At 34.9% G+C, this 27,712-nt stretch overlaps 1 protein-coding gene across 1 annotated transcript in view; it reads right to left on the bottom strand.

Moving 5' to 3' along the window:
• Window positions 1-395: 395 nt before the first annotated feature.
• The window catches only part of ANTXR2 (ANTXR cell adhesion molecule 2), a gene marked incomplete at both ends in the record, with an annotated part of 158,353 nt that continues 131,036 nt past the window's right edge, over window positions 396-27,712 (bottom strand). The window contains one exon of the mRNA XM_080697110.1: window positions 396-434. Coding sequence (XP_080553236.1) covers window positions 396-434 — 39 coding nt within the window. The remainder of the gene's footprint in view (window positions 435-27,712) is intronic.

Raw genomic sequence — 27,712 nt, 5'->3', positions numbered from 1 at the left:
TTCCTATGTCTGTGAAGAACCATCATGGCTAGTTGTTCTATGGTCCATTTTGATATCATCTTTACAGTGTGACTGTTGTGGCTTTTGCCTCTTCTACACATTCAAATAAGCTTCCTTTGATAAACCCTGGCATGCAGATTAACATTCCTCTTTATTTTTAATGTCACGAATCATGAGTTAGCATTGAATTTCATCACTCCTAGAGATGGTCAAACGAGTGTTTGAAAATGTTTGGTGTAAGTAAAGCAGAAGGCAGAGAAAACATTTTCTGATGGAGCGAAATGAGCTGCTTGTCCAAGGTCTTCTGAAATGCTCTCGACTTTTTTCATCGGGTTGGAAATCAGCATTGTGAAAGAGTGCCATCTTTGTAGCTTCTTGGTCTTCTTGATGTCCTTTTACTGAGATGGAACTCGGGAGAAGTTTATACACCGGCCCTGAAGAAAGACAGAAATCTTTATTGAAATACTGAAGCAATTATTGAAAAGCATACGCACACCTAGTTTTTTTAGACCATGATACAATAAAGATTAGCCAAGAAAAGAACAATGTTCACATAAGACACAAAGTCATACATTCTTTTCTTTGGGTCAAAACATGATGGTTCCTTCAGATCTTTTTCACAGTAAATTCACCTGCATGATGATACGGTAAAGTTCATATGGAAAAACCATGATCGAACTAGAACTCTGTTACCTCTATCTGAAGTAGAGCACTAGTATCATAGCAATCAAGACATCAAAGCCACCACCCTATATGCTACTTTTCTATATTAAATTAAAATGAAAATATTGTCACATCCATCTGGCTTCACAAAAAAGTTTAGATAAAGAACACATTTAAGACGTAATATGAGACTGATGAACACATTTAAGATGTAAATAAGAGACTGATGATATAGAGTCATGAAAGCAGGAAGAGATACCATTTTGTGATGCACTTTATGAAAAGCTTTTGCAGTAGATAGACTTATTCATATCAATTGTTGTTGCCCATTTATCACAGTGGTATTCCACAACAATGTGTTCTTTCCAAATGGTAGCTATTGGTTTGAATTCTGCATTTCCAAAGAGAATTTGCCAGGACGATTACTTAAAATTTCAATGAAGGCTGCTTAGACACACTGCTCCATACATAATTGTAAATGATTTGACAATTATTTGAAAACAAAGATTCTGATTAATTATAAAAAATCTCCACGGTGCTCTAGGATTATGTCCAGATTTCTCAACTGGCCAAAAGCCAGGACACCATTTTCCAGTATAGGAACAGAATTACCATCCTATGGAGATGTTCTATTTCTTATATCATCTGCTCAGAAACAACTTGATATTGTAGAGCTGCTCTTTCTTCCCCTCTATATGCAAGGAAATTTGTTTTAAATAGCCAAAAAAAAAAATAGCAAAACACAAAAGGAACAAAAAGCACGGTTGAAGAAGAAAGCTGGGGACATAAAAGCATAAGTTTATTATTTTTTATTTTCCTTTCAAACATGACTTCAGTAAATTTTAAAACTTTTGGAAATTAATAAAGAAAGAGAAAAGCCCAAAGGCAATATAGAGCTAAGAGTTTCTACTAACTTTTGCTGAAAGTAAAACATTCATAAAATGATCTGTTTTTTTTAACTAGTTTTAGAAACAACATCATTGATAAATTGCCAATTTTATTATGTACTTTTCACCTAATGTCTCTGAACCGGGTGGCACAGTGTTTAGGGGATAATACAGCATGTAGTATGTTATAAATAATAGTTAACACAAAAAGTAATAATTTCCTGATTTCTGAATTTTTAATACAATACTTTTCCTAAGTAATTTTCTTGACTATAAATATGCTCTCATCATGAATCTACATCATGAGTGAGATATAAACAGACTGCTGTGATGCATTCGGGCAGCACCCATACCACCTGCCAGAGTCGGTCATCAGTACGACCAATTTGAATTTGATATCATGGCTTATTAATCATTAAGTCATAAACTCTTGCAATAAGAGCAGTTTGTCAATATAAAATTTAATTAAATAACTGTTTTAAGACTTCCTTAGTTTGAAAATTCATTATGAATACATTCTATCCTTTTTACTCAGGAATGTAGCACTCCTTGGATGCAATGAAATCATTGTTAAATAGACATATCTTGCATGACATGATTATTAGAAGTATAATTTCTTAAATATTCAAAAAAATTAGCAGTAGGCACAAGATTTTACTATTTTTACCAGCTCTGAAGAAAGACAGAAATCTTTATTGAAGATTTTAATAGTGACTTTAATTTTCCACCAAATATATTTAAAATATATTAATTTAGAAACTGTTATTAGACACCAGGCGTAGTGGCACACGCTTGTAATCCCAGCATTTGGGAGGCTGAGACAGGAGGATCATGGTTCGTGGATAGCCTCAGCTACTTAGTGAGGCCCTCTACAACTCAATGAGACCCTGTTTCAAAATTAAGAATAAAAAATAGGGCTGGGGGTGTAGCTTGTGGGTAGAATGCCCCTGGGTTCCATTCTCAGTACTGAAAAAAAAGAAACTGATTATTCAGATACTAAGTTGTTGATTTTTCTCCACATATTAAAAAATCAATTAGGCAAATCATCTACTTACAAGATCACTATGAGTATATTTACAAACTTTAAATAAGTTTCATAGCATATAAGGAATGCATTTTATATTATTAACTGACATCCCTGCATTGTAATCTTAATAATGGCAACATTTTATTTGCCTAATAAAAATTATGGATGAAAAGGAATAAAACTGCCTCGCTTTTCAAGCATGTTACCTAACTAGTGAGTTTCTGTGGTCAGAAAAGAACTCTGATGCTCTGAAAGAATGAATTGCCAGAAACCATAGGAAGAACAAAATATGTAAAAATGGTCTTTAAGAGCCTACATTCTTTGATTCAATAATTTCATTTTGGGAATCCAGCCCAATAAAGTGGTTAGGCAGAGATTTCAAAATATTTACCATAGGAATTTTATAACAGTGAAAAATATAATCTGCCAATTTATATTTATTTCTGCCCAACAATTCAGAGAATAAATTATGATTCATCTATCTAACTCAATATTATGCAGCCATTAAAATAGAAAACTTTGTAAAAAATGTAAGAAAATGGTAAGTAAAAAGAAAAATGCCAAATTGTATACATACATGATTTTAATTATGCAAAATATGTCCAAAAAGTAAAAGACTAACAGACAACACACCAGCATGCTGTGGGTAGTGGGACTGTATATGATTTCTTACTTTCTGTTTTATATCTTTTCTGTATACTCATACATTTGCTTATTTAAGAGAAACATTAGTTTTCAAAGAATAAATTCAGTGAGTGAAAAATGAATTCCTTTCCTAACATTTATATTTCTATGTTTTTTAAAGTCAGTCCTAGAACCTGGTGACCATTCACTCGTAGGCAGCACCACCAATTGCTAATTGTGCCAGAGCTTGTTTGCACTCGGTGTCCCATAGGTGAGCCCATTATTTGTCCCAAGGAGGAGGTTGTATTTAGCAGTCAGTATCTGGTGAACTTGTCTGAATGCAGAGCATTCATGAGCATTGATGTGGCAGTAGCAAAATTATTAGTAAATATTATAATCTGCACAGTTTTTAAAAAGTACATAATCTACAGTTAGCATCAAAACCCTATAAACTACAACCAGCATTTTAATTTTTATGCTGCAAAATTCTAGGCATTTCAATGAAATGTTGTTCAAGTATTTGGCAAAGCCACAACAGGCTCTTTGAGTTTTTAAAATATATTTGTGTATGTGTGTTGGAACATGTCAACACACATGCACAGCCTATTGCATGCCTTGTGCACAGTGGGGTTCATCACTTTTAAAAATGAATATAAAAGAGGCTCCTCAATTTGCATACAATATCAGACTTTCTAACTATGTATCCAGTATCTAGGGTATTTATTTCTCTCTTCAACTAACAATGCAGAATTCCTCGGGCACTTATCAATGATAACGTTAGAATCCTTTTTCTCCAGATTAATCTGCAAAACTCTATTTGTGAGGAGCCATTGGTCCAGGTCAGTGGTTGTTTTTGTTCTGCCATTCATTTGGTCTTACAGGATCTGTAAGGCCAGGCTGACTTGGGTGGTGCAGGAATGGACCAGTAGACATAGCTATAGTTCCTCAGCCCAAACCCACCGGAAAGCTCTACTCTCATCTCTCATCCACCTTTTATTTTATTTTTTTTTCCCGCGTCTGGGGATGGAACCCAGGGACATTTGACTTCACGCTATACCCCTGCCCTATTTTTTATTCTTTATTTTGAAACAGAGTCTCACTAAGTTGCAGAGGGCCTCACTAAGTAGCTGAGGCTGTCCGCGAACCGTGATCCTCCGGCCTCCCGAATGCTGGGATTATAAGCGTGCGTCACCATGCCCGGCTTCTCATCCACCTTTGAAAACTGCAATTCCATAAGATTTTGTCAATATTAAGAATAGAGTTTGATTAAATTAATCCAAATTTATTTTCATACTTAAGTCAGATCACTTGTACCTAGATGTGGTTTATCTTCTTTTATACATGCCTTCATAGATCTTTGGCAACAATCTAATATAACTTCTTTAACTTTTGGTCATATGAAGAGCCCATACGACTTTTGGTCATTTAAAGGGAATTTTACAGTTTGGAAATCACTGTTGATAACACTGATATTAAGAGATCAATTCATCTTGGGCCTTAGGACTGGAGAAAAGCATGTCAATACTGGTAAGCTCATCTGCCTTCTTTTTATAATAGCAACATATAACTCAACATTTTTCTCTTTATTCCTTGGCTTCCAGGAAGCTCATCTTTACAGAATGTTTTCATAGCATTTGCTATCCTAAGTATACATTTTCTGGTACGGCTGTACCTTAATTGTGTGTGTGTGTGTGTGTGTGTGTGTGTGTGTGTGTGTGTAGTACTGGAGATTGAACCCAGAGGCATTCTACCTCTGAGTTATATCCCAAGCCCTATTTTGAATTAAAAAAAATTTAAACAGGGCTACACTAAGTAGTGGAAGGGCCTTGTTAAGTTGCTGAGAATGGCCACGGATCTGTGATCGTCTTATTTCAGAGTCCTAAGTACTAGGATTACAAGAATGAGCCACCACAACTGGCTATACCTTAATTTTGACCTATGATTATTGCCTTCTTTTATTTTTTTGAGGGTTTATTGTATTTTTAAAACCTCTCAATACTTCTTGAGAAGTAGAGTAGGTGTAAGTAAATATAAACAAGTATAGATTTCTTTCTTAGTTCTCACCCACAAATAATATTCAAATTCAACCTCTAAAACTCTCCACCTGCTACAACCTCTGCCATGTGCAAAAAAGAACATATACACTTCTTTCTATGTTGCCTTTTTTAATTCTGGTAGGACTTAAAGAACTACTCTGCAGATAACTGATGTCAAATGATGATTCATTGGACTTAATCTAAAATAAATTAACATAGGTAACATGAACTTGAAGTTTAAGCACGTAAAAATGTTGAGACTATAACTATTCTTTTTTTTTTTTTGGTGGGTTTGGGGATGAAACCCAGGGGCATTCTACTTCCAAGCTACACCCCCTGCCCTATTTTTTATTCGTTATTTTGAAACAAGGTCTCACTAAGTTGTGGAGGGCCTCACTAACTAACTGATGTTGTCCAGGAACCACGATCCTCCTGTCTCAGCCTCCCGAATGCTGGGATTACAAGTGTGCACTGCCACACCTGGCTTAGAGATTATACTATTCTTAATTGTTATGGTTTGGATTTAGAATATTCCCCTATGCCTCATGGAGACAAGGTAGTCTTATTGGAGGCAGGGCTGAGTTGCTGAGAAGGGGTCCCTGGGGGTTTGACCTTTGGAGATTTTATATATTTATATTTCCAAAGGAGCCCCTCCTTGTTAGCTTTCTTGCTTCCAATAGCTTTCTTGCCTCCAATGTGTGTATAATGTGAGAGCACAGCCTTATCTCTCTCTCTCTCTCTCTCTCTCTCTCTCTCTCTCTCTCTCTCTCTCTGCTCTCAGCACCATGATTTAAGCTCTGCCAATATAACCTGACCTGACATGGACTGAACCCCTGAAATCACCAGAACTGTGAGCAAATAAATCTTCCCTCCTCTAAGTTGTGGAAGTCAGGTATTTTGGGTTACAGTAGTGAGGATACTGACTGAAACATTAGTGTAATCCCCAAATAAATCTTCTGAGTTTAAGACTAAAATCTTAACTTCATTTGCTTTGCCTATTAGAAGAGAGTAAGCATGATACAATTCTTTACAAAGTGGAAATGAATTAACATTCCCAATTCATCTTGTAGAGCACAGATCTGAGTGGAAGTTCTAGTCTATTAAAAACTTTCCCTCAGTATAAGAAGTAACAAAATGTACCAGGCTTGAATCACAAATAAAATCTGGTAATAACAAGGCTAAACTTACAATGGGAGTTTGTCAGCGTTAAAATTCACTCATGTGACTTTTCAGGCAATACCTAGTACCTAGTAGATTGAGAAGTTTATCAACATTTCCCCAGAAGTCATTGTTGGCCACACTTTCTCTTGAGCCTAGTAGGAAAGGTAAGGAGATACGCTAGAGAAAAATGCCTGATATTATGTTAGTACTCTGCAGTAAAGTAAAAGGAGAAATAAAAGAAATAAAAGAAACAGCAGTAGAAACTGATATGTTTGCTGCTGGTGAGGTATACAGAGTGCAACTCTGCTGCAGTATTTAAGCACTGATTTCACCTCCTCATTTTTACTGTGGTCAGTAACAGCAGCATTAACCAGAGCAAGTGCCATGTCTCCTATCTCCTGAGCATTAAAATTCCACCCGCATTAGCGCCCGTGAGCTCCTTTACTAGCTATCGGCACAGGATGTATTTCACTGCTATAACTGTTATAGGATTATGCTCACCTCATAAATATCCATTGACAAGCTGAAGCAAACAACTGCACTTTAGTTTAGACTTTTCAAACACAGATAGCTGATTTATTTATATCTCCACTTCTAAAAAGAGGTTACTAAACATTTGAACTCTGGACAATAGTTAAGTGGTGTTTGAAATTTAAAATTGTAAACAAAACACAGATACATATTGACAAACACAGAAGCAAAACAAGAGGTCATGGGAATCTATGTTCAAAGGAAAGACTTGAGAATGCAAGGGGCTTTTCGAGTGGAGATTTTCTGTAGCAACTTAAAAGTATAAAACTAAAAAGAAGACATGTATTATTCCCTCTCTCATTCTTTATTTATAAAGAATTCTTGCTAGCTTTTGCTCTAAATAAAATGATAAGATTTAGAGCTGAAATATAATCTTACACAATTGTTTCTAAAGCTGAACCTATGAGTATACCATGTTATAGTATAGACCAGATAGACATTTCATATATATTATAAAGAGAACTACTGGGTTTCCTTTAAAAATGTACCTTCAGATTTATTTATTTATTCATTTATTATTCTATTTATTCTGTCATAGCACCTGTCAGCTATTGACTATACATATACTGTTAATATTTATCTTGCAAATATCCATAACTCAATATATATTGAAACTCAATATATAATTAGGAATGGATGAAATATCTAATCCATAGCTCATAAAATAAATTGATATTCTAAATTATTAATAAATATATATCATTTATGCACATAATTTTGACAGATCTCAGGAAATATTTGTGGGTAAGACCTTCTTTTGAGCTTCAAAATAAGTCAGACTAGGAAGTTAATGACCAAAAGATAAATTAGATAGAGACAGAAAGAGGCAGATATCAATGGAGGTATCATCAAAACAATTTTTTGAATCTTATTAGTTACTGAATATTTACTGTGTTAAACACATCATTGGTGGTGGAGGAATGATTTTCCTCTTTCTAATCTCAATCAGAGTACAAACTATGTCTTAGGTATTAGTCAATAGTAAAAATGACTTCCAAATGCAACTTTGGAGCAATAAAAAACCAGAAAATATTTGATACACATTGTAGCATTACTAGTATTAATAAGTTTAAAAACAACCTAAATATCCTCAGTAAGGGACAAATTGAATAAATTAGTATGCAAATAGATATGGGAATTCTCTAACTAATAGGAGGCTCTCAGAAAGAATGAGAAAGATCTCTGTGCACCATTGTAGAGGGATGATCAAGATTTATTGAGGGGAAAAATCCTTTGATTTATCAAGATTCACATAGTATCCATATTCTATTCTCTTTTAAAATACAAAAAAAGAAAAAGAGCTGGGCATGCTGGCACATCCCTGTGTTCCTAGTACTTGGGAGGCTAAGACAGGAAGATCGCAGGTTCGAGGACAGCCTCAGCAAGCAATGAGATTCCCATCAAGCCAGCAAAACTCTGTTTCAGAATAAAAATAAAAAAGGGCTGGAGGTGTTGCTTGGAGGTAGAATACCTTTGGGTTCAATTCCCAGTACCAAATAATAATAATAAAAATTAAAAAATCATAATACAAAAGAGAAAATATACTGGTATTAGTACATGCTTATCATTTTAAAACAAAAGAAAAACAAGTAATAATTTTCTTGAAAACAAAATTGATCACCAATAAGTGGAGAGACAGAATGAAGTGGAATGGATAAATATGTAAATGAAGTAACATGCCATATGCTTTTCTATGTGCTATCAAATGCAAACACAGAAACGATTTACACTTAGGGAAAAAAGTTACTTAATAAAAATAAGTGCCAAAAACTAAAATAGCTTCCACCAAGCACAAGGTAGAAACCAACTAAAAGCACAGAACATGGCAGGAAACCTGCTGTGGAGAGGGACCCCACAGCAGTGCATAAAGCTTTCCTTAAGATTAAGGAAGAAGGCAACTGAAGGCTGAAGGAGCAGATATGATTCTACATAATCATGAAACAGGAAGAAAGAATTACTGTCTTCTCCAAAAGTGCATGGGTACTTCCCCAGGGAAAAGAAGCAGTTCACTGAGGGTTTTGAAAATAGCAAGAAGAACAAGAAAAATAACTCTGTGAGACCTGAAGCCTTCCCACACCGTGAGGTAGGAGCAGACTTGAGAAAGATCCCTCTGAAGCTCATGGGGTCTTATAATACAGGGGACTGGCCAGTCCAATACACATGCAGGAGACTGATATGAAGAGAGATCTTCCAAGATATAGAAAGCTTATTTGTGAGGGGTGGGAGGAGTGTGGTGTCCAAAGAAAAAAGAGATCTTCCCTTAAATTCAAAAAGCTTACAGATGAGCTGCATGGTAGAGAGAAAAGAAAACACACCCTCCTGACAGATTCTTTAGCCTTCCCTCAAAACCATTGACGCCAGTACTAAATGGAAACTAACACTGCAACAAACCCCGGATTCAGCTCAACTCTAGGTAATTGGCATGGCAAAGAAAATAGTACATTTTTTCCAAGGGTACATATTACATAGGTCAATCTCTATATTTTTAAATTCACAATGTCTAGAATAAAATTGTAAATTATGGTATGCACAAAGAAGCAGAAAAATGTGCTATAATCAACAGAAAAGAGTCAATAAAGATGGCTTAGATGTTGTCATTAACAGACAAGAGTTTTCAAATAGCTATGTTAACAATGCTCAAAAATCTAGTAGAAAATATGTATAATGATATTGGGAATTTTAGTGGAAACCTAAAAACTGCAAATAAGAAACTGTGGTAAGAATGAAATAAAAAGCTAAAGAGAAAAAATTCAATATTGAAAATAAACTATTTTATTGGTGTAACACTGGACACAGCAGAAGAGAGGCTTACTGAAATTAAAGTTTCAATTTTCTAATTGAAAGTGTGTGGGGGGAATAAGAGAATGAGCAAACACTAATTTTTTGCTATGAGTAATTAGTATCTCATAAAGAAAGAAGAGGAAAGAGAAAAATACTTTAAAATAACTGCTGATAACTTAATAATATTGGTTGAAAGACATAAATGTACAGATCAAAGAAATTCACTGAACCTTCAGAAAGATAACTATAAAATCAAGAAACATATAACAAACTTTTCAAAACCAAAGAATATCATAATTCATGCATCTCTCTGTCCCTTAGCCCCTTCCCCTAAATATAGAGAAATAACAATAACCTTAACAGCTGACTTTTTGCCAGAAACAATGGAGGATACTGGACAATGGAACTTTCTAAAATGGTAAATGAAAAACAGAAAAGTCCATAGCCAGAAAAAATATCCTAAAAGTATACAGGCAAAATAAAGACATTTCATAGAAAAAAGCGGAGATCATTGGTCAGCAATAGACTTTAACAATAACATGTGTTAATTAGTTAGCACAGACCTACAACAGAAATAAAAAGAAACAGACTGATAAATATATGATTAAGTAGACAATATGATTATTAAAAGAAATACAATTTTTCCAGGCTTGGTGATGCATGTCTGTCATCCCAGTACTTTAAGAAGGTGAGACAGGAGGAGTCTAGGTTCAATGAGGCCAGCCTCAGCAATTTAATGTGACCCTTAGCAACTTAGAAAGATCTTATTCAAAATAAAATAAAGTAATTAAAAGTGTGGAAAGTGTAGCTCAGTGGTAAATGTTCTTGGGTTCAATCCAAAGAAATCATCATCATCATCATCATCATCATCATCATCATCTACTACTGAATTCATTACATATGTAGAAGTGAAATACAAGACAAGAATACACAGAGCAGAAAGAGGAAAAATCGAAATTATACCATAATAAAGTTTACAGGTTGTTGTTCAGCTATCACAATATTATTTGTGAACAGGTAAAGCATATTGTTATCTCCAAAGCCACCACTAAAAAATAACATAGGTAAGCCGGACGTGGTGGCCCACGCTTATAATCCCCGCGCTTGGGAGGCGGAGACAGGAGGATCGCGCAGGTTCGAAGCCAGCCGCGCTGGCGTAAGAGACCCTGTTTCAAAAATATAAAATAGGTCTGGAAGTGTAGCCCGGAGGTAGAAGGGCTTCCAGGAACCCCAGTACCACCAATAAATAAATAAATAAATAAAAAATAACATAGGTAGAGCTTAAAGATAATACAGGTGATATAGAATGGATAATAAAAAATACTATTTTAACCGCAAAGGTAGCAGAAAAGACGTAAGAAAAATGAATGTATATGCAAAGAAGTGCAAATCTATACAGCAAGTTTAAGAAATGGAAAAGAACCAAATGAGTAGGGCACAAAACCATCTACAGAAAAAAAAATATTCAAGTGACTGAACACAGTATTGATTTTGTCTGAATATCAACAATAAAATATAATCAAAGATAAATAGAGCAATGAAGAGATATTTTATTTCCTTCATCAGTCTTAATTTTACTAATATATTTTATTATCAATTACAGCTATATATAAAATAAGAGAGAAAATAGGTACATTAATATTAAAACCAACATTATTCATGTTCAGAAAAAAAGGATACCCATATGAATTCAAAATATTCCACAAATCCCTAAATGCTAAACTGTAATTTAAAATAACACTATCAATGTTATTTTTCCTCATATGACTATATTTTCTGGCTCTGTTTGCTGAAAGTTTAACTATAACGACAATCTAGTAACTATTAGCACCTCTAGTACCCCAAATGTATTCTCCAAATATAATTATTTACTCGTTCTATCTCAAGATCTTTGGAGTTAAATGGTTGATTCACTTTGAGAGAGAAAATGTGAATAATGAATCTGCAACATGGTGTGCCAAAATAAAAGAAAATTATTAAAGAATAATAATATCAAAACTCTACAGCAATCAATATGATATTAAAGCTTTTATTTCCTGCCTTCTCTGGTCTATCTTCACACCATCGACACTGAAGGAACTTACAGAATGCATTGTGAAGTGCACCACTTTTTTTTTTTTTTTGTACTTTGGGTTGAGCCCATAGGCGTTCTACCTCCAAGCTATAACTTCAGTTATAGCTGAAGCTGTGATCCTCCTGCTTTAATTTCCCAAATACTAGGATTTCGGACATGAACCACTACCGTCTGGCTCACAGTACCACTTATAAAGAAAATCCATGCCCAAATAAATAAAATGGAATCTGAATTAGAGTGAGAAGTTAACGGTATCAGTATATATGTGTGCCTTGGGGATCCGGCTGGAGGAGCTGTAATTTTATAAGAGGTACAGGGGCATTTGATTAGTATTTCCAAAGATACCAATGAGTACCCCTGGAAGAACAACTTTGGTAGGAAAACCAGCAAGTGCAAAGTGAAAGCATCTTTGCCATTATCTGTAGGAACACAGAACAGACAGTATGGCAGGGGGAGGATGAGTGATGGAGAGATGGGAAGAGGAGATCAGAGAGAGGCACTGGCATGTTAAGAAGAGGAGGCTCTCTGTCCATGTACAGCCTTACATCAATATACTATAAATCTTCTTTCCAAAAACAAAGTTACTAATTTTAAAAATTTAACTTGTATCTCTTATCTTTTACAGTAGACTGAGCTAAAATGTTAAATAACTTAGATTTCAAACTTTTAAGATGCATATGTATGTATCAGAAACAAATCAAATAAAAACATTCCACCGGAGGGAGCCTGGCATGGTGACGCACACTTGTAATCCCAGCATTTGGGAGGCTGAGACAGGAGGATGGTGGTTTTCAGACAGCCTCAGCTACTATGAAGTGAGGTCCATTGCAACTCAGTGGAACCCAAACTCTACATATTAGGTTAAATAATAGCTAATTGGAAAAAAAAGCCCAATCAATACTTAACTTATGCATTTAGAAAAGGGTTAGAAAGATCCAGATAAATGGTACATTATATCACCACTGTTTAATCAAGTGAGAAACAACAACTTTACTCTGTGGGAAAATGCTGGCATAAAAATACCAATTTTTGCTAGCATAGTTCTCGACTTGAAATTTAAACTTCAGTTGTTAACATCGTCGAGGAAAATTTTTACATGCATTACATATTTTTTTCTATAAATTAGGTATTGAGATTACTCATTTGCTTTATTTAACTGCTTTGGACACATTTAAGGAGGAATTGTGAATGCTTACACATCATCAACACTGAAAATTACTTGAGAAAATTTCCAAATGTACTTGACAATGCAAACCTAGCAATGCAAAGATTTATCCCTAGTTCCATTAGGCATCTAAAAATTTTGGGGACCTTTTAACAGTGTATTATTGACCTAAATCAAAGAGTTAAGTAAAATATGCAGATGAATTCATCCTGCACTTGATTTACACAGATTTTCATCAACTGTCTCTACTTAAAAGTGGCCACAGCTCTTTGAGTTATTTGTCAGGTACCTAAAGCCCAGCTAATTTGAGACTAATGATGATTATTTAGCAGGATATTCCAAAGAAAAACAAATATTAAAAAACTTCACTTTAGTTTTTAAGTTGGCATCTTATGGATAATTTCAATTAAAATCCTTTGTAGAAATAAAAGTTTCAGTGTGAAGAACAATTATGGGTTACTTTCTGAAAGAACAAAAAAATATAAAAATCTTCTGAAAGCTTTATTGAAAAATTACCATTTTTCTTTTCATCAGGGCAAGTTTTTAGTGAGCAGTTTTCAGATACTAATAAAAGGTGTATGTATATATTCGATTTGGGGACAGCAAATTTATGTTTTAGGTATTTTTTTACCACACCTTGGAAGGCCATTTCTAAACAATTGCTAAGATTAATTTTTATATTTAATAAAAAGACCTTCAAATGCCTAAATTTTTTATTTAATTAAAATATTTATTATTGACTAATGATATATAATGACATATGCTTTTCTATAACACACAAATAATGTAAATTAAAACTCATTTGCGACCTGGTGTGGTATAGCATGCTTGTAATCCCAGTCCCTGGGAGGCTGAGACAGGAGGATATTAGTTTGCAGACAGCCTCAGCTATTTAGGCTTTCTGCAACTTAATGAAACTCTGTTTCAAAATAAAGAATAAAAAAATAGGGCTGGAGGTGTAGCTTGGAGGTAGAATGCCCCTGGGTCTAATCTCTACAACAACAAAAAACAAACAAACAACCCACACTTTTGCATTATACTTCGATATACTAAATTGTCAGTGCAGCAGCCAAATGACCACATTTATTGCTAAATTTATGTGATGGAGAACAAAACTTTAAGCCTTACTGGAAGTAGTTTGTGCATGCTAAAATTAGGCAGATAACAGCATGGAGACTATGCTGCTACGGTGTGTAGATGTAAGAATGGACAAGCCCTTCACAAAGGCTACCAGGGTTTACATTGTAGACATAGATGATGCTGTGGCCCAGATGTCATTTCACTGATCAGTGAGTATACAATGGCACTCAGTGGGGGAGTCCTTGCTCACAATTTTAGAAGAAAATAAATGTACATTAATTTTGCCCTTTACACAAGACAGTCATGGCTAGTCTAAACTTACATCAATTAAAAAAAGAGTTTAAAAGTAATTATGGAAATATTAAACCATCTCTAGAGATACAATTAATTCCAACAAAATGAAAACTATAAACTCTCCAATATAAATCAATTTTACACATGCAAGCTTACAGACACTTTCAAATAAGTGGAGACATAGTGATGATATAGTTTCAAAATACCAACTGATTAGCTGGGCGTAGTGGCGCACGCTTGTAATCCCCGCACTTGGGAGGCGGAGACAGGAGGATGACGCAGGTTCAAAGCCAGCCTCGCTGGCTTAAGAGACCCTGTTTCCAAATAAAAATATAAAATAGGTCTGGGAGTGCAGCCCTGAGGTAGAAGGCCCCTGGGTTCCATCCCTAATACTACAACAAAACAAAACAAAACAAAACAAAACAAAAAACTAACTGATTGAAAACTATTGTGTATTAAAAGAATAGTCTGCTTGTTGGTGCACAGAACTCAAGAATGCTGAAGATTTAAAAGTCAAATAACATTTAAAAGTCAAATAAGAAAAGAGTGATTGCTTTGATTTAACCCATATTTGTTCATGTTACAGTGTTTCTAGATATTCAACATAAATTGCAGAACCAGAAACCAAATTTTGATTTCTCCCAATTCAACTATCAGGTCTAGTTCTATTGAAAAACAGATGATAAATAGGTAAATAGGTAGATAAGTAGCAAGATAGAGGGACAGATGTATATATCGGCAGGCACACAGGTAGATATGAATACAAATTTGTCTTAGAGAAATAAGTTCTGGTATTCTTCTAGGCTAAAATAATTTTCTTTCTTTCTTTTTTTAATGGTACTAGGGATTCAACCCATGCACATTCTACCTCTGAGCTATACTTCCCAGCCCATTTTTTTTAAAAAAACAGTTTTTCATTAGAATGCTGAGAGTCTCTTTACTTGCTAAGTCTTGCCTCAAACCTAAGATCCTCCCGTCTCTGCCTCCCAAGTACCAGAATTACTGGTGTGTGCCACCACACCTGGCTGCTGAAGTGATTTTCTAAAACAAAAATACTATAACTTGCTCATTGTATTATTCCAAAACAATATAATTATTCACACACACACACACACACACACACACAGGATGGCATTAAGATTGGTTCAGCATTATAAAAACCTTTCTAATTTTTTAACAAATAAGTCTCAGTATTTGTTTAAAGTTCATCTTTTTTCCTAGACTGCAAACCTCGGGATAGTTTTCTTTTGTTACCATTTTATGAAAGCCTCAGAGTGTGCTCACCCTACATGATAACAATCAACTTTAGCAATTTAATATAAGTGCTAAAATGCTTGATGAATTATCATTAAAACACTAACTTTCAACCATACAGCCAATATTTATTTGAAACACGTAACTTATATTATTATTATTAGTATTAATGTTGAAAGTCTCAATAAAACAACACAATGATTAGCAAACTATAACACAAAATAGAATGGTTGGCTTATCTAAAATTATAAACAAGAAGATTTGGAAATTCACTTTGGTTTTTACTAAATGACTTCCTAGGCAAAAGTCCTCCTGACTTATTTTGTCAGATGCATGATGCATATTCACACAGGACTAGAGATCCAGTTTCCTGTGTGTGGCCCAGTGGCAGAGCCAGGCAGAGGCTGGACTGCAGTAGGGAAGAGTTCTAAACTGGGAAACAAGTGGGCCTCCGAGAGGAGCTGAACTCGATGTCAATCCTAAGCAGACAGCAGATGGTCGGAAGTGGGGTCTGTTTTATGCTGCAAGCCACTAACAGACAGAGCACACAAAAATGAAAAATAGATATTCTAGGTCCATTGTGATTCTCAGATCTAAATACAACACATGTTTCGACAAGCAGGAAGCAGTCTTTATGTGCAGCCTCACCACACGAGCACATCATGCAGCAGTGAGAACGGTAGACTGATGCCCAGGGGACTGATTCCACAGGCATTTATCTTCCTCTACACCTCTGTTATTCCTTTTCAAAGAAACTAACACTTGAGGACACATGATGTTTCTTCATGTAAGTGGCTTAGGCTTTCACCATTTCCCTGTGTGTTGATGAAGTTCCAGAGATCAAGTTATGTATCCAGGAAGAATCATTCCATTTTCATTGATTATTAGCAGCATTAAATATGAAAATGAAAAGAGAGCACAGTTCACACAGATTTCTCAAAATAAGTATTTTTAAAATGCTCTTCAAATTGATGATATTTGCTAACAAATGTGAAGTTCAAGTACTGGACTCTTCCTCAACAAGATTCAAGATTTGGGATTTTTAAAAAGAATGGAACATACTTGATAAACTAATTTCAATTACTAGATCTTATTTTAAATCAGTGGGGACAAGGCCTTAATCTACAATGCATCATCAGAGTTGTTCTTTCTCTAATGAGAGACTATTTGAAAAAATTAATAATCCTTTGGCACGACCAGTATGCAGAAATTCTTTTTTTAGATGAGAATATGAAAGCATAGAAAAGTTCAACTGAAAAAAAGTTTATAAAGTCTGTTTTCTTTTAATTCAATCCCTTACACTTTTTGATTGAAATAATGAAAATTCCATTTTAGCCAGGCATGGTGGTACATGCCTGTAATCCCAATCAGTATTTGGAAGGCGGAAACAGAAGGATGACAGGTTCAATGTGAGCCCCAGCAACTTAGTAAGATTCTGTTTCCAAATGAAAAATAAAATAGAGCTTGGGGATATCACACTTAGAATGGCCCTGAGTTAAATCCCCAGTGCAAAAATAATAATAATAATAATAATAATAATAATAATAACTTGAAAGTTATTGGTTGACAAGAGATATTGAAGATATCTCTTTGGTAACTGAAACAAGCACACAGAAAGTCCTACCAGTCACACGTCAGTGCAGTGCCACAACGACAGCTGTGCTGAACTGTCACACTCTAACCCAACACCGGACATCACAGGAAGAAAGCCCATGTGAGATGACAATAGGATGTTTCATTTCAGGGGCATTTCTAGGAAAAATCCAACGGCAGCAGCACGTTTTGTAGATGTAAATGTAAAAGACTGGTCATTCTAAAAATACATCACTGCATTTTTCTATCAAAGTCAACACCAATCTTTAGAACTTGGAGAAGACTGAATGAATAAAATATCTTTGCATTGCCAAAACCCAAACAACTGCTGGACAATTGTATCAGTATTTTTATTTATTTTGACAACATTAATGCACCTTGTAAAAAAGAAAAGCCAGCAGTTCGTTTTTGGTTGGTGCTGTTAAAAGTGTGTTTTACAGACTTAACTTACAGCTCCTCCCCCCACCCCAAAGATGATGGCATTGAAGCCTTTGATAATGAAGAAAACATATTTTTATGCAGGCTTTTTTGGTATTGCTCGTTTTAAATATACAACTTAACATATGTTTAAAACAGAGCATATGGAAATAAGAAAAAGCAAATCTGAATTCCCGGCACAAATATTGGTTGACAAAAAACACCATAAATGAATTACTTTAAAGCCAAGCATGGTGGCACATGCTTGTAATCTCAGCATTTGGGAGGCTGAGACAGGAGGATCACGGTTCGTGGACAGCCTCAGCTATTTAATGAGGCCCTTTGCAACTCAGTGAGACCCTGTTTCAAAATAAAGAATAAAAATAGGGCTGGGGGTGTATCTTGGAGGCGGAATGCTCCTGGGTTCCATCCCCAGTATGGCAAAAAAAAAAAAAAAGAGTATAAAAGAGTATTACTTCATTAGTAATCTCAAGTCATACAAGTTAATAACGACAAATACAATGATATGTATTTAGAATGATTGATATTTCATATTTATAGCTAAAAACAAACAGGAACATAATATTTTTGCTATAATTGTACCAACCTCTAAAAATTTTGACAGTTGATAATCTCATTGTTCAGGTTCTCTTAGATTTTAAAGGATATGCCAAGAGTCATTTTCTTTGTGTGATTGAGGTCACTTCTTATTGAGCAATATTAAATATACCAGCTTTAGAAATCAGTGAATTAACTAGCAGTAACCAATAACCAGTGGCTAGAGGGCACTATCAATGTAACAACTTTCCACTTACCCACTTAGCCATGTTATCACAGAAATGGTGTCCATGAAGAAGAAAGTTTTGAGCAACCAAACTCTGATTAAAAAATAAAATGAGCCGGGTGTGGTGGCTCACGCTTGTAATCCCCGCGCTTGGGAGACAGAGACAGGAGGATCGCGCTGGTTCGGAGCCAGCAAGAGACCCTGTTTCCACATAAAAAAGAAATTAAAAAATAGGTCTGGGAGTGTAGCCCGTGGGAGTGTATCCCAGAGGTAGAAAGGATTCCAGGAACCCCAGTACTACCAAAAAAAAAAAAAAAAAGAAAGAAAGAAAAGAAAATAATTTTATTTAGCTCTTTTATAGACAAGAAGAATTTTTACAGAATTTCCACCTGTTGCTTTTTTATGGGAAAAGTCAAATTTATACCTAAAAATATTGACTTGGAAATTATCATAAATCAACATGTCCTTTAAAAATAATTTTAATATCTTATTTTTTTGCCTTGTGAGAAATATACTTTAAAATCGACATTAAAAAATAATGGCTTGACAAACTTTCAAAATTACCCAGGGTCTGCTGAATTAGTAGTGATTAATCTGTGATCATTATATCAACAAATATCTTTTAATGGGAATTTATAACATATATGTGTGTGTGTATATATATATATATATATATATATATATATATATATATATATATATATTATTTTTTGTGGTACTGGGGTTCCTGGAAGCCCCTTCTACCTCTGGGCTACACTCCCAGACCAATTTTTTTATTTTTGGAAACAGGGTCTCTTAAGCCAGCACAGCTGGCTTTGAACCTGCGCGACCCTCCTGTCTCCACCTCCCAAATGTGGGGATTACAAGTGTGCGCCACCACGGCTGACCCTATAACCAATATTTTTAAGAATTAATATTTCATAACTCATTCTTATTACATTCTGGGGGATACTAGGAATTGAACCCTGGGGTATTCTACTTCTGAGCTACATCCCCAACCCTTTTTATTTTTTATTTTGAAACAGGTTCTTGCTATATTTCTGAAGCTAGCTTAGAACCTTAAATCTGCAATTCTTCTGTCTCAGCCTCCCAATTACTATAATTAGAGATATGTGCCACCACACTCAGCCTTGTGTACATTCTTTAGATAATTTAGTTTATGAAGATTTTCAACTTACCCAAATAAATCAATTGTAAGAACTTCTATTAAAAATTATCATACCATGTTATCAATGGGATAGAAAATGTGCCTGTCTTGATGTTGGAGGTCCTAGTTCTATTCCTAGTATTTTGAAAACCAGTGATCAACGTCCCATCTAGGTTAAGTTAGCTTACAAGATGCAGAGAAGAGGGGAGGTTAGCAAACTAAAGCAAATGAGGTGCAAATTCAAGCTCAGAAAGCAAAATGGAAATTTATAAAGTATAGAGACTTGCATGCTAAAGTATCTATTTCATTGTTAAAATATACCAATTTCATCAAATATGGAGACAGCTAAACATAACAAGTCTGTAGATATTTTTAATGAACTTAGAAGTCCAACTGTATTTCTTACATAAGAAATTTGCTGTAAGGTTACCATAACTTGTCACAAAAGCCTTTTATTTTTGTGGTCCTATGTCCAGCAAAATGCCTGATATATAAATATGCTTCCATGCAGATTACAGAATTATTTTCAATAGCCAAGATATAGAAATAACCTAAGTATTGGTCAATGAAAAAATAAAATATGGTATAGAGAAAAAGGAATGATTTTTATCTTTAAACATGGAACGCCTGCCATTTACAACAACTTGATTGAATCTGAAGGATATATGCTAAGTGAAATAAGTCATACATAGAAAGAAAAGAACTGTATAATCTCATTTATATACTGAATCTTAAAAAAAATTAAGTAAATAGAATGAGGAAGTGGAGAAATGGTTACCAGAGGCAGGGAAGGGGAGGAACTACTGAGAAGTATTTCAAAGGACATAAATTTGCAGTTAGGTAGGAAGAGTAAGTCTTAAGATATAACCGAGAACATGAGGAATGAGGACTACAATTAATAATATTGTATTGCATATGGGAAGTTAGTTAAAAGACTAGATTTTGGAATATCTTAGTGCACACACATGCACACAAACAATGAATCTGCTTATTTGACTACTGACTACAGTAATCATTTCACTAAATATATTATACAAAGTATTATGGCTTAAATATATATATTTAAATAAATTACATATACAAATAAATTAAAAGAGGAAATGCATATCATCTGTTTAAGATGGAGAAAAGGGAAGGAGAAAAGTAGAAATATAAAAAAGAACTGCCATCTCATTTTATACACATTAGGGTGGCTGTTTTCTCAGAAAAAAGGAAGGAAGGAAGGAAGGAAGGAAGGAAGGAAGGAAGGAAGGAAGGGAGGGAGGGAGGGAAAGAGAACAAGTGTGTGGCAGAGAATACACAGAGAATGAAATACTTTTGTAATACTGGTGGAAATGCAAAATGATGCAGTCACTGTGAAAGACAGTGTGATAGTTCATCAAAAAATTAAAGCGAATTACCATATAATCCAGAAATTCCTCTTCTGGATACATACACAAAAGAACTGAAAACAGAGACTCAAACACCTATATTCATAGCAACATTGTTCATAATAGCTAAAAAGTAAAAACAATCCAATAAATGGATAAGGAAAAAGTGTGATACACAAATACAATGAACAATTATTCAACCTTGAAAAGGAAAGAAATTCTGATATGTGTTATAATATGGATTTGTCTTGAGAATGTGATGCTAGGTGTGATAACCAGTCTCAAAAAGGCAGATATTGTGTAATCCCACCTACAAGTAGTACCTAAACTCTCAAATCCTTAAGTGGAAAATAAAGTAATGGTTTTAAGGGATTAAGGAGGAAGAATGCCAGCAGTGACTGTTCAGTGGGTATGAAACTTCCATTTGGGATAATGCTGACATTTGGAGATGGTAATGGCTGCACAACCTCCTACATATACTTGATGTTACCAGGTAGGACATTTTTTTGTAATTTTCTTTTATTACTTTTTAAATTTTTTATTGGTGCATTATATTCATACATCATATTGGGGTAAAAAAAAAACTTGTGTGTACATACATGTACACATCACCGATTTAACCCCTACCCAATTCCCACCCCATCCCCTCCCCGTCCCTCCTTCCCTTGTTTGGCTTAGTGGTTGACTTCGATGTTTAAGTACATTTGATGCTTTAGAGATTTTCCTTCCCTCACCACCTTTCTCCTCCTTTAGGTTGTCTTGTTTGCTCCTCTGTAGGATTTCCTTTTTCATCTAAGAGTTCCTCCTTTGACCCATTTCTCCTTAGCATTTTAAAGTTGCCCAAACAGTAAATTTTATGTCACACATATTTTACCACAATAAAAATATTGTCATTTGTAAGATTTAAAAAGCAACTGAAATATTATAATTTATAGAGTCTAGTGATTAGGCAAATTTAAGATATACAAATATCAAATAACCTAAATATACTAGTAACAATTAAGTTACGAATATTATGAAAGGTTTGTGTTTAGCTGGGCGTGGTGGTGCACGCTTGTAATTCCTGCGCTTGGGAGGCAGAGACAGGAGGATGGTGCAGGTTCAAAGCCAGCTTCGCTGGCTTAAGAGACCCTCTTTCCAAATAAAAATATAAAATAGGTCTGGGAGTGTAGCCTGGAGATAGAAGGCCCCTGGGTTCCATTCCCACTACCACCCCCCAAAAAAAATTTTGTTTAAAAATATTTGATTTCAGCCAGCGTGGTGGCGCAAGCTTGTAATCCCAGCACGCTTGGGAGGCTGAGACAGGAAGAGGATTGCACAGGTTTGAAGCCAGCCTCAGCTACTTAGTGCGGCTCTCAGAAACTCAGTGAGACTCTGTTTCCAAATAAAGTATAAAATAGGTCTGGGAGTATAGCCCGGATATGATTTATTTTAACAGATATGATAAAGCCAGGCGTGGTGGCGCACACTTCTAATCCCTGCGCTTGGGGGGCGGAGAAAGGAGGATCATACAGGTTCAAAGCCAGCCACTCTGGCTTAAGAGACCCTCTTTCCAAATTAAAAAATATATATAAAAGTAGGTCTGGGAGTGTAGCCCGGAGGCAGAAGGGCTTTCAGGAACCCCAGTACCACACACAAAAAAAAGATATGATAGATGGTTATGTATAAATATTTATCATGATTATTTTATTCATTATGCAGTCAATTTGCTTTAAGGTAACAAAACTAATAATGGCATCCAAAATATTGCTTCATATGGATTTTTTGAAGGGCATGTAACCAAAAAATATGCCATTGCAAGAGTTAATTGAAAATTATATCTTAGAAATGTTACTATCCTAATCCACAACCAAATGTTTAATAGAGTCAAATAAAATCTTAACTTTATGTAATAGCTAGAAAATAAGTAATCCTACTAGTGGGAGGCTAAGGGGGTCCTGGTCTTTCACCAGCGCTGTCCCCACCTTCACTTAAGTTGGCCTCACTAGGGGTCTTTCTCCCCATTGCCTACCATCTGGTGAATATTGATGACCACCACAGGACTCACAGACTGGCCATCAGAAAGAATAATGTAAAGATCCCAACAGCTATTAGTTAAAGAACAAAGTTGAGGTTAGCTAGTCATAATGTGGCTATAACCACTAGTTTTTCCACCAAAGAAAATCCCAGGGCCTAGGAGCAATATGAAGGCATTTTTTCCCTATGCTAACAGGATAATATCTCTCTGGTACTTAAGACCTTCCTGAACTGATAAATATCTAAATATACATTAAATAATATGTCAGAAAAAAACTAATTGCAATCATTTTTAACATATAATTTAAACCATAGCCAACTGTATTCCACATGAATATAATCTCTAGTTCTCCAACAGGAACAGTAATGACTAACCATCACATAGTTTAGTCCTTATTATATAACAAATGTTCTTCTAAGGGCTTTATAAGTACTGGGTTACTGAACCATTACAATGGTCTTGTGGCATATATTATTATACTAAATTTATACATGTGGAAATTGATGATCAGAGCGTGTAGGTATTACTTCAGATTGCCATGGTTAGTAAGTGGCAGGCCCAGGATTTGGACTATAAGTCTAAACCTCCAATAACTATAGTCATAACCACTAGAGTATGAATATTACACCAGATCTTGGATATTTGCATAACTCTTTTAGAAATATATAGAGAAAATAAAATATCTCAGATAGAAATAAAGAAAATAATGCCTATACTTAAGAAACAAAGTTCAGTGGAAATAGAAAACTTAACAATATTCTAAACTGAATATGAAGAATACCAAGAAAATGAATATATATTCATTCAAATGAATGCAAATATTCATAGATATGTTAGGGGGACTTATATGAAGGTGATCTGAGTCCCTAGAAAGCAAACTCTGACCTTTAGAACCTAAAACACAGCAGACACTAGTACACAAGCATGGCTGTAGACTAACTATAAACACTAAAACTATATATCTTTTAATTCTGGATGAAAATCTTCTCAAGCATATATTCACATTTTCATCTTCCCAAAATGAGTTTTCTAAACATGTTCTCATACTAAAGTCAAAGCTTTTTAATTATTAATAGTCCAGCAGTGTCTTCTGGGGATACCAGGGAATAGGTTGCGGTCGGAGTCATTCCCTCCTTCTCTTGTTTGCAACTATTACCTCTCACTATTGTATGTATCCATTTTTAGGAGCTTCTCTGCCTCAATTCTATTTCCATGCTTCTCATTTGCCACCGGTATAGAAACAGCATACTAAAAATAGTAGAGGATAAAAATAAATATTGTGTAAGAGAGCTGAAACTTTTCAACACCTGTTTTTACTGATCAGATAATTATTTATCTATTTCCACTTACATCTCTAAAGTGTTTTGTAGGTATGGGAACCGCTGGTCTATTTTTGCAACACCATATGATTTAAAACAAGGTAGTCTCAGAAAGACTCTACGGAATGACTCCTCATCCTGATTCTATATTGAATAAAGGGCCATAATTTTCCTAAATATAATTGTAAATTTAAGCCTGCATTTCAACACATTGATCAAAATAGAGCTCATTCAAGTGATCTACCAAATCCAATCGACTGAACCAACCTTCACATTATGTATGTATATTCACTGTCATATAAAAAGTACACACAGATTCAAATCATACATAATTTTCTCAACTTGAAAATCTTGCAAATGTGCTTTGTTGTATTTCCTTATTTAAATACTTGGTTTTAACTTCTTTTGCATTTTCTACCAGCTAAAAATAAATAGCTATTATATCTTATTTTAAGAGAGAGCAAATGAATAGAGATAGCTTCAGCTCTGTAAGGGTTGCAGTAAGGGACACCAGCTGCAAATATTGTATGCTTACTGATGTGTCTCCTTTTCTAAATTCTACTCGTGCCAACAGAGAGTAAAATGCTCCAGGATGATCTCTCCTCTCTCTCTCTCTCTCTCTCTCTCTCTCTCTCTCTCTCTCTCTCTCTCGACTTCCAGATAAATGCCAGTCATTTGGCCAGGGCTAACTCACAGAAGGTGCAGCAGGCACAGATGGCACTAATGCATAAATGTAATCTAGCAAAAGAATGCCAACGCCAACCCAGAAAAGGTTCCAAATAACTGCAGTGCACTTACAGGAAGTCTGTGATTGGCAAGGTTAAAGCTGCAACTGTGAGAGCTCACTGTGTGTTCCCAGATCAACAATAGAAATACTCAAGTAAATGAGCATATTTAATTTATTTGCTACAAATGCATTGAGTTAAATTGTATTTAGATGAATGACATATCCTTAGAAATAATACTGAATGAGGATAATGTAATTGTTACAACTGTCTGAGGACATCCAGGTATTCATGTATATCTGACTATCTGCCAACTCTACTTTACAAATTTTATTTATTGCACTTACTACCTGAAGTCATCACTATTTGTCTATGAATCAAATTAGACCTCCTCAGGTTATTCTCATTCATATCATTGTTCATATGACTTCACATTTCTTAGTAGCTATGAGTATTTGTTTACTGTTTGTCTACTGAGATAGAGATAAACTCTACAAAAAGAAAGATTTAATCTATATCTTGTTCACTGATCTTGCTCAGTGTCTGGAAATTATCCAGTGACTGAATAGTAAATAAATTAAAGGTAGTCATATGTAATCTCTGCTCACTTAGTTTACACCACTCTGTTGCACACGTAAATTCATTGTAAACTACTGATAAAGGTTATCTTAGGTTCATACTTTATTTTTAACCAAGTCATATCATTATACTCTAAAGTTGGAATGCCTACCAAATATCAAATTACAGTCATCATTTATGTAGTTAAGTGGAACCAAGGCCTTTAACATTTATATTTTGTTAAGCTTTAAATATAAGCAAAATATTAATAAAATTAAATGTGCTTCACAGGTTCTCTTGTGCCTATCTCATAGTTAAGCTTGTTTCCTAAAGAGTGCCACCAAAAAGAGAAAAGGGTTAGAAATTTGGCATGTGATTCAGTTTTGACACATCATAGTTACTGAAGGGGGTGTTCCAGCATGGCAGTAACAGCAACACAAAAAGGATTCCTTTAGAAAATTATTTAAATGATTCCCAATGACTGTTACTGGCGTAGGGAAGAATGACTTTTCTTGGGAAAATATATTCCTTCCTAATTCTTCATCATAAACTTGTTTATTTTCTCCTAAAAAAAATGCCCGGCTTTGAATAAAAGTACAATAGTCCTGCCTCATCTGCAGAGGACATGTTCTAAAACCCCCATTGGATACCTGAAATCATGAGTAGAAACAAACCTTATAATACTGTTTTATTCTATTCATATATGCACAAATTTAATAGATTTTCCAAAAGATAGGTACTTATCAAGCACCATGGCTGAAAATTTTGCAGTGTGAGGTACAAAATCAAAAGTAGCATGAGTATCTTTTTCCTTCTTCACAATTTAATAGAAGAATCATTTTCACCAGAGCTGTCAGAAACCTCAACATGCAATTTTTTTTCTTTCAGAAAACACTTCCACTCAGTATCACCCACAAAAAAAAAAATACTTAGGAATAAACTTAATCAAGAAGGTAAAAGATCTCTACAAAGAAAATCATAAAACATTGAAAAAAAATCGAAGATCTTAGAAGATGGAAAGATATTCCATGTTCATGGATACACAGAATAAATATTATTAAAATGGCCATCCTTCCAAAAGTGTTCTACAGATTCAACGCAATGCCCATTAAACTACCAAGATCATTCCTCACAAACATAGAAAAATCAGTCCTTAAATTTATTTGGAATAACAAAAGGCCCAGAATAACCAAAGTAATTCTCAGCAACAAAAACCATGTCGAAGGAATCACAATACCTGACTTTAAACTATACTACAAAACCACTGTAATAAAACCAGCATGGTACTGGCACAAAAACAGATACATAGACCAATGGAGCAGAATAGAAGTCCCAGAAACAAGTCCACACACTTTCAGCCAATTGATTTTTGACAAAGGGGCCAAAAACATACACTGGAAAAAAAGCCTGTTCAACAAATGGTGTTGGCAAAACTGGTTAACCATATGCAGAAAATTGGAAATGAATCTCACTTTCTCACCCTGCACAAGAGTCAATTCAAGATGGATCAAAGACTTGGAAATTAAACCAGAGACCTTGAAGCTCCTTGAAGAGGGCATAGGTCCAACACTACAACACATAGGCACAGATAAACCTCAACAAGACCCCAAAGGCACAACAAATTAAAAGGTGAATCAACACATGGGATTGCACGAAACTGAAGAGCTTTTCTTCAGCAAAGGAAACTGTCAAGAACCTCAATCAAGAGCCAACAGAATGGGAGAAGATTTTTGCCACCTACACCTCTGATAGAGGACTCATATCTAGAATATACAGAGAACTCAAGAAACTCAACACTAAGAAAACAAAGCATCTAATAACAAAATGGGCAAACAAACTAAATACACTTCACAAAAGAAGAAATTCAAATGGCCAGTAAATGCATGAAAAAATGTTCAACATCATTGGCAATTAGAGAGATGCAAATCAAAACTACCCTGAGATTTCACCTAACTCCAACTAGAATGGCAATCATTCAAAACACAAACAACAACAGATGCTGGTGAGGATGTGGAGAAGTGGGAACTCTAAAACATTGTTGGTGGAATTGCAAATTAGTGCAACCACTTTGAAAAACAGTATAGAGAACCCTCAGAATAATGGGAACAAATCTACCATTCGATCCAGCAATACCACTTATGGGTATCTACCCAAAAGAAAGGAAACCAAACTACCGAACTAATGCATGTGTATCTATGTTCATAG

Source organism: Muscardinus avellanarius, assembly GCF_963383645.1.
Source record: "Muscardinus avellanarius genome assembly, chromosome: 6".
Classification (NCBI taxonomy): Eukaryota; Metazoa; Chordata; class Mammalia; order Rodentia; family Gliridae; genus Muscardinus; species Muscardinus avellanarius.
This window is presented reverse-complemented; position numbering and strand designations above follow the sequence as displayed.